The sequence below is a fragment of the Ursus arctos genome, unplaced genomic scaffold (genome assembly GCF_023065955.2).
Source record: "Ursus arctos isolate Adak ecotype North America unplaced genomic scaffold, UrsArc2.0 scaffold_9, whole genome shotgun sequence".
Taxonomy (NCBI): Eukaryota; Metazoa; Chordata; class Mammalia; order Carnivora; family Ursidae; genus Ursus; species Ursus arctos.
In genome coordinates, this window is record NW_026623111.1 from 58,489,597 (window position 1) to 58,498,375 (window position 8,779).

At 38.1% G+C, this 8,779-nt stretch overlaps 1 protein-coding gene across 6 annotated transcripts in view; it reads left to right on the forward strand.

Moving 5' to 3' along the window:
- Positions 1 to 6,270, forward strand: part of ART3 (ADP-ribosyltransferase 3 (inactive)) — a 144,426-nt gene extending 138,156 nt beyond the window's left edge. For 4 of the 6 annotated variants that reach the window (XM_026509934.4, XM_044388166.3, XM_057309764.1 and 1 more), the window contains 5 exons: positions 193 to 225; positions 856 to 888; positions 2,137 to 2,169; positions 3,446 to 3,478; positions 5,892 to 6,270. In XM_026509934.4, the coding sequence (XP_026365719.3) occupies positions 193 to 225; positions 856 to 888; positions 2,137 to 2,169; positions 3,446 to 3,478; positions 5,892 to 6,019 (260 nt within the window). In that variant the 3' untranslated portion in view covers positions 6,020 to 6,270. The remainder of the gene's footprint in view (positions 1 to 192; positions 226 to 855; positions 889 to 2,136; positions 2,170 to 3,445; positions 3,479 to 5,891) is intronic. The other 2 variants (XM_048212024.2, XM_057309763.1) reach the window with 1 other exon arrangement.
- Positions 6,271 to 8,779: the final 2,509 nt, after the last annotated feature.

Here is an 8,779-nt window from a genome sequence, read left to right on the forward strand (position 1 = left end):
TCATGGAAGGTCTTAAAGTCCAGGCTAAGGAGTGGGCTTTGTCAGAGAATGAAGAGCTATTGAAAGGTGTTTTTGTTGTCAGTGTTTTCTTCTTCCTTTTTTTAGGGTTGGAGAGGGGGGGAGGTATAGACAAAAGAGAGCACTCACAGTGCAAGATAATTGATTAACACTAATACTCATTTCTGTCTCGAGGTATGACCAGCCATGAACCCACCCAAATACCTGGTAAGACAGCTTTCTTTTTACTCTCTGGGCCCAAGTGTGAGGTGAGAAGAATTCTCTCAGGCATTAAAGAATATATTATCATGAGACTGTTATTCATTAACATTTCCCTTATAGCTGCCTACTAGCCATTCTACAAAGATTTAGCTGGGGAAGAGAGTAGAGAGGAAAAAAGTGTCTTTCTTCTCTAGTGTACGTGTGTTCCTGGAGCAGGAAAGTTAGCTTGTTAGGGGCATGGCTGAAGGCAAGATTGCTGGGACCTGGAGGTATGCAAGCCAGCACCTTCTAGGCTCTACAGCTGAAGTTACTCAGTAGAAACTTCAGCCTCACGCGAAAGCTGACTTTTGGCTTTGGCTAACAAGTCAGCATCTAGAATTTCCAGGTAACAAAATACAGTCTTCTGGCATACAGACAAACTCAGTGCGGTGCCATGGCAGAAGGCTCCTCTGAGCTTGAAGTGGATTTGCCCAACGAGGGTTCTCATAGCCAGAAGTTTTAAATAAAAGGCCAGAAACTACAGTGTGGTGGGAGCCTTGGCACTTGTATCGCTTAAGCTCGTCAGATAAGAGTTGGGAAGATGTACTCACTCACTGGAGCAAACTGTAAGTCACTGAAAACTTCTTTCTCATTTAGGAATGAAAATTCCAGAAGCTTTTTCACTACCAGGTAAGCAGTGGTTGGCATATGAGAGAGGAAGCTGCCAATTTGGGGGGTATAGTTATAATTGTCACCATTAGACAATGCAGGGGAGCCTAAGTACTTTGCACAAGATCATATAAGTGAATAAAGGACCCACGTCTCTTAACTTATGACCTAAGACTTGTGGTTCTTCAAGTGTTTTCCGGTTTTATTTTACCATGGCAGATTTAACTTACCCGTAAGATATAATCGTGGAAATGTTAAATAGGTATTTAAGCAGTGTGAGGCTGTTGTTGAGGGCAAGGCCATCGAGGGGCCTTGAGCTTCTGTGGCCAGAGAAACTGATCAGTAATTTCTGTCAAGTTCCTCAGAAGGGGCACAGAACTTATGCTTTCAGAGGAGGAAAAAGGTCCCTAAACTTAATATTTTTCCTGGGACAAAGAGAAGTAAATTTTTTAAAAAGTGGACATAATTTACAAGAGAGCTATGGACAGTAATAATACTTCTCTGCGTCAGAATTTTTGTCTTTCAAATACGGCTAATACTTGTCATGTCTACCTTATGGGGATATCTGTAAGGACTAGAAAAACAAAATCTCAGGGTATAAGCCCCCATTTGACGCTTAAATCCTTTCTTCTGAGTTCATATACTATTTTGAAGATAATTTTTGGTGTGTCTTATTATTATGGAGTGAATAGCACAGTGCCGAGCTTTGCCTGACATCGCAGCCTATGGAAATAGCACAGCGCTGCGTACAGAAACAGCGTATTCACAGTTAATCACCTAACTCACAGATGCAGGCCCAGAGGGAAGGTCCGGCAACTCTTTTATATCCACCTGGATTTGCCGTGTTGGGCCACGTGTTTACTTGCTCACAAATTTGAAGTGAACCTCTAACAACACTCATGACACATCCTGCGTGTCTACAGCTCTTCAGCTCAGTGACCTGTGTTTGCGTAGTCTTCTCATTGGCTCCTTCGAGGCACAGTAGTTATCTGAAAGGCAGCTGCTAAGCTGGGTAGGGAATGAACACAGGCTGTGTAGACAGACCCAGTTTCATTAAGTCTGTTCTCTGCCATTTTCCTCTGGGTAACTTTGTATAAGTTATTTCACTTTTCTTTGCTTCTGCTTCCGAATCTGTAAAATGAAGAAAACTTTGCCTTGCAGGACTGATTAAAGTCCTAATGAGATAAAGTCTGGCAAAACGAATGGTAGTTTAAAATAACAGTAAATGGTAGTTGTCTTTATTATTATCTGAAATTCTTTCTCATTTAGGAATAAAAGTGGTACAACTGGATGAAAAACCTGGTAATAAATTCTTTATTGGGGGTGGAAGTATCATGGGTTTCTGGGTCCTTTACCATCATCGTTCAGTTAGCTCAGTCTTAAGAGGGCAAAGGAAAACACCTGGGCTGTTCAGCTTCTGATACCCCAGTCTGCAAGCTAGAGGGAGAAAATGTTGAGAAACCAGTGTGAGCAGCAGGCTGCTATTATGGCTGTCTGGGCTGAGCAAAGAAAAAGACAGTTGACATGTAGCTGAAACAGTTGGCTTCCAGCTGCATGGGTCTATTTCAGAATGGGTCAAGAGGTTTCCCAAGGTAAGGTAGCTCCTGTGAGGGAATCTGTAGTAATTGGAACAGCATCATAAAGAGGTGTGTATGAGAACCCTACAGCATGAGACCAGTCGTTCTGTCTTCTACTGCACTCACCATGTCCTCTAACAAATAGGCTACTAGGTTTGGCTGGAAATATTTTGTATTGTGCTCTCTCCTAGAAAGCTGTGTGTAGTGCAGGCTTTTTAAAGGTGTCAAAAAACATTTACACAAGATCTCGTTTAATCCACTTAAGTATTGTTATTGCCATTTTAGAGATGAAGATATGGAATATAGAAAGCTTAAGGAACCTGTAAAAGACTAGAAAGAGAAAACTAGGACTCAGCTTTACAGATTTTGTTCGCTTTCTGTCATATGACACTTGTCTTCCAACCAGATGTAGTTATAGAAAATACGCCTCTCTCCTGGGCTCCTAGAATTGGTATTTGGCTCCAAAGCTGTCTGTCACTGCTAGTATAGCATTGTAATTGAGGTCTTATAGTAATTGAGAGCAGAGGCTTTGAAATTAGACATTGCTACCACTGATTACCTCTGTGATTTTATGCAAGTTTTGAGGAACATCTGTATAATACTGATAATTATACCTGCCTACTGAGACTGTAAGAAATGTGATGATGTACAGAAATCATTTGCACAAAGTTTGACACATAGAAAGCACTCAATAAATGGTAGGTGTTAATGTACTTGGGAATCTTAGTTCAATGTGCAGAAAAAGTACTTTTTTGTAAATAGAATTTTAATCTTTCTTTTAATGGAAACACATATATATAATGGTAAAAAAAAATTCAAAGATCACAAGTGAGTAAAAATTAAACCCTTCCTTCACCACTCACATAAATCTAAACCCAGTACTCTGCCCTGCGGGCCCATTTTCAGAGATACCCAGGTTTGCTTAATCATTTAATCAGATTTTTCTCTTCTGGATAAACAGATGTACAATATAATTAACTCAAAATCTGTTTATATTTTAGAAGACAAAAGTCAAGAAGATATTGGCAATCCTGGTAAGAAGTATTTCATTTCCTTAGTTGATAAATGTCTGATCTGCAGTATAGAAGAAGTGACAAATTTATTTTTCCTCAATAACAGGAACAAAGTTTCAAGAGTTTAAGGCATCCTAATACAGGATATAATGTCGTATCCAAATGCTTATTAGTGTGTATATGGTGGGAGTACCTTAATTTCTTAAGCAATCATTTTCAGCTGTGTGTTTTGGTTAGGGCAGTGGTTCTCAACCCTATCAACCCAGTTCTCCCTTTTTATAACAAATATTTGTAAAGCCTTTATAGTGTCCTGGAATAACATTCATAGATAAGAAGACCTACTTGCACCCATAAGAATATCAATTATAATGTCCTAATTCTAAAGAATTTATAACAAAATTCTATGGATTTCAATATGTAAGTGCCTACATCATACTACAAGAAATAATGGACAGATGATTGTATTTACTTATACAAACTGGATTTAATAAAAGACTGGAAGCTATTCTACGCAAGTTTAAGAAAATGAAAGACAAGAAATGGAAGTTAGGTAGAAACTGATGTTTATTAGAACTACCCAAAAGTATTTTGTTTCCATGTAAAATTGATTCAGGTTCTGGCCTTAAGCATTGTAAATAGGTTATTAACTTATGTGTATGTCTGCCAGTGCATTTGAAATTTGTGTGCAAGTGGGTTGGTTTTTCATTGCGCAAACACTGTCCAGAGCATTGCACGATATCTAGCCCTCTACTTTTTTTTTTTAAAGATTTTATTTATGTGACAGAGAGAGCACAAGCAGGGGGAGCGGCAGGCAGAGGGAGAGGGAGAAGTAGGCCTCCCGAGGAGCAGGGAGCCCAACACTGGGCTTGATCCGAGGACCCTGGGATCATGACCTGAGCCAAATAGCCCTCTACTTCTACCCCACTGTTGTGACTACAAAAAATACCCTGACAGCAAACCATAAGAGACTCTTACGTATAGGAAACAAACTGAGGGTTGCTGGAGGGGAGGGGTGGGGGGATGGGGTAGCTGGGTGATGGACATTAAGGAGGTCACGTGATATAATGAGCACTGGCTATTTATAAGACTGATGAATCACTGACCTCTACCTCTGAAAACAATAATACATTATGTGTTCATTGAATTTAAATAAAAATTAAAAACAAAACAAGACAACTGAAGTAGTATGCTATTTTTTAGAGATCCTGAAATCACCAGAAAATTTCGGAAAAGGTTCAAAACAAAAGAAGGAAATGCTCAGGATCAACATTATAATTCACGATTTCCTTACACTCAACACATGCTGACAGTTTTAGTAAGGATGGTCTCATTAAAGACAAATTTAACTGTTTTTTTAAAAGATTTTATTTATTTATTTAAGAGAGAGAGAACAAGAGAGAGCATGAGCACGGGGAGCAGCAGAGGCAGAAGGAGCAGCAGACTCCCTGCTAAGCAGAGAGCCCAACTCGGGGCTTGATCCCAGGACCCTGAGCATATGACCTGAGCCAAAGGCAGACGCTTAACTGAGCGACTGACTCCCCGACAAATTTAACTCTTAAAAATATATACGTATACCCTGACAAATTCCAAACTGCCTGTTAGGGGGCAGTACTGCTCTCTTGAGAACCACTGCTCTATAGTAACTAATGTATGAGTGTACCTGCCTGTCCCTTTCCCCATCTATATACATACAACTGCATGTTTATAATTATGGTGCGGAAATTGATAATATGAGTTAAAGACATAAAATTTATTGGCTGTTTCTCTTGGCCACATGTATGAAATCTGGGTGGTGATCCCGTTTGGATACTTCCCAGCCCTTCCTTGTGCAGTCTAAACCAAAACAGCCGTAGTTCAGTTAGGGGCCGTGTGAAAGAGATCATCCTCACGTGAACGGACTCCACTGTTTATCTTCACTAGTTCAGATGAAAGGGAAAGCGTTTCCTCCAGATGAGTGTTTCATGGACAGAGGGAAAATGTTAAATTAATTTTTTTTCAGCTGGCAGGGCTTGGTGTTTAAAAATGCCGCTGTATTGAATCACGTATTGGTAACTATTAGCATATTCATATGAAATATAGTCTTAAAATAGAATCAAACTTTACCTTGCATGTATATACAGAAAATGAAAACAAAAAATTGCTAAGAAATTCTAGAGAACTTGGACAACAACAGAAAGTATCTTGTCTACATAGAAATTAAAAAGGCTGTGGAATCCTAGATAAAAACTATGTCAGCACACCCTGATGATATATATGAAAATACAGCCTGAAATCTGTAATGAACTGTATTTATTTCAACATTGTTCCTGGTTACTGTTTTAGGACAGTTTGTAGCTCAGCTTGAATGTCCACACATTAAGGATACGTGGTGTAGGTGCATGAAACTGGATATAAGAAATGACATGTGTCAATGACTGTGTGTTCTCATTAACAGCTCCAGGTCCAGTTCCAGGTCCCAAAACCCATCCATCTGCATCCTCTGGCAAAATGCTCCTTCCACCATTGGAGACTTTCATCATTGTAATCAGTGCTTCTGCTGTAAATCTCCTTGTTGCTTTGTAGCCTAATATATTCTTTATTTACTTAAAATATACTCAAGGAATCCCACAGGAAACCATCAACAGGAATGACGTATTTTTTACTTGTTGGTCAAAGTCACTTGATAAAATGAGAACTGAGTATTTGTTATTTACTTTGTAAATTCAGAGTTGTCCAGATATGTCAGAGAATTCATTTTTCATTTATTTCTGTATTTATGATTGCAAAAAACCCTGTGTACTTCTGATTGAATTCAATAAAAGACTTTAAGATTAGTGGATATAATTTCAGTAGAATTGCCAGATACTAAAATATCCAGTACTGTTAGTGATTAACATGAATGTAATTCCTGAATTAGAATTTTAAAGAAGTTTTACTCATCGCTGAAGGATCAAACTTTGATTTCAAATAGTATCACCCCACAATCTCTTTATTTTCCCTTGATACATAAACACTTTATATTTCTGTAAACATGACTGTTTACTAAGTGTTTCACATATAGTCCCTAACTTAAATCTCATATTAATCCAGGAAAATAGACAATACTGAAGGAATGTATATGCTAAGTAAGCAAGGGAAAAATGAGATTATACAGTATGGTATTCTTTTTCCCAAGGTATTGTGTTGGTTGAATAGTGACTGATTTAGGCATGGGCTTTGGTAACTGGCACGTGTTTCATTTTGCAATGTTTCAAAAAGGATTTAAGTCTACCTTGAAAGATAAGAGAAAAACGACTTAAAATCTAGAACTAGGTATTATGGGTCAATGTGCTTTTTTAAAAAAATTGCACACTTTCCCCTGCTCCCGTCTGGTTTATTTTTATTTATTTATTTGGAAGATTTTATTTATTTGTCAGAGAGAGAGAGAGAGAGCACAAGCAGGGGGAAGGGAGCAGCAGGCAGAGGGAGAAGCAGGCTCTCCGCTGAGCAAGGAACCCGATGTGGGACTCGATCCCAGGGTCCTGGGATCATGACCTGAGCCAAAGGCAGATGCTTACCCGACTGAGCCACCCAGGCGTCCCTATTTATATTTATAAAAATTTTAATTGAGGTAGAGTTGACACACAATATTAGTTTCAGATATACAACAGTGATTTAAGAATTACGTACATTATGAAATGCTTACCACAGTGAGTGTAGTTACCAGCTGTCACTGTACAAAGTTATTACAATAGTATTGATTATATTCCCTATGCTTTATTTCTCATCACTGTAACTTATTATTTTATAACTGTTTGTACCTCTTAATCCCCTCCATCCATTTTGCCCATCTCCCTACGCCTATCTCTCTGGCATCTACAAGTTCTCTGTATTCGTGGGTCCATTTCTATGTTTTATTTATTCATTTGTTGGGTGTTTTTTTAGATAGCACCTGTAAATGAAATCACATGGTGTTTGTCTTTTCCTGTCTGACTTAATTAACAGAATACCCTCTGGTTCATCCATGGCATGTAACAGATGGCAAGGTTTCATTCTCTTTATGGCTGAGTAATATTCCATTGTATATACACCCCAACTTCTTTATCCATTCATTTATCTGTGGACACTAGGTTTCTTCCATATCTTGGCTATTATAAATTATGCTTCAATGAACTTGGGGTACATATATCTTTTTGAGTTAGTGTTTGGTTTTCTTTGGCTAAATACCCAGTAGTGGAATTACTGGATTATATAGTATTTCTATTTTTAATTTTTTGAGGACCCTCCATACTGTTTTCCGTATTGGCTGCACCAGTTTACATTCCCATCAGCAATGCACAAGGGTTCCCCTTCCTCTGCATCCTCACCAACACTTGTTATTTCTTGTCTCTTTGGTACTTGGTTAGTTGTATGAATTCTTTATATTTTTTGGGTATCATCCCTTTATTAGATATATAATTTGTAAATATATTCTCCCATTACATAGGGTTGCCTTTTTGTTTTGTTGATGGTCCTTTGCTGTGCAAAAAGCCTTTTCATTTGATGTAGTCCGTTATTTCTTTTTGCTTTTGTTACCCTTGTCTGAGGGGACAGACCCAGGAAAATATTTCTGGGGCCGATGTCCAGAAGTTTATTACCTCTCTGTTTTCTTTTAGGGGTTTTATGGTTTCAGGTCTCACAATTAGGTCTTTAATTCATTTCGAGTTTATTTTTGTATGTGGTTTAAGAAAGTGATCCAATTTCATTCTTTTGCGTGTAGCTCTCCAGTTTTCCCAGCACCATTTATTGAAGACTGTCTTTTCCATGTTGTATATTCTTCCTTCTTTATCATAGATTAATTCACCATATGTGGGTGAATATGGGTTTATTTCTAGCCTTTTCAATCTGTTCGGTTGATGCATGTGTCTTTTTCTCTGCCGGTACTGTACTGTTTTGAACATGATAGATTTATAGTATAGTTTGAAATAAAGGAGCATGATACCTCCAGCTTTGTTCTTTCTTAAGATTGCCGTCACTATTTGGGGTCTTTTGTGGTTCCATACAGATTTTAGCATTATTTGCTCTAGTTCCATGAAAAATACCTGTTGGCATTTTTATAGGGATTGTACTGAATCTGTAGATGGCTTTGGTTGGTATGGACGTTTTAACACTATTCTTCCAGTTCATTAGCATACTATATCTTTCCATTTATCTGTGTCATCTTCAATTTCTTTCATCAAGATCTTAATAGTTTTCGGAGTACAGGTCTTCTACCTCCTTGGTTAAATTTATTCCTAGGTATTTTGTTCTTTTTTAGGTAATTGTACATGGGATTGTTAATTTCTCTTTCTGATAGTTACCAGTATATAGAAACACAACAGATTC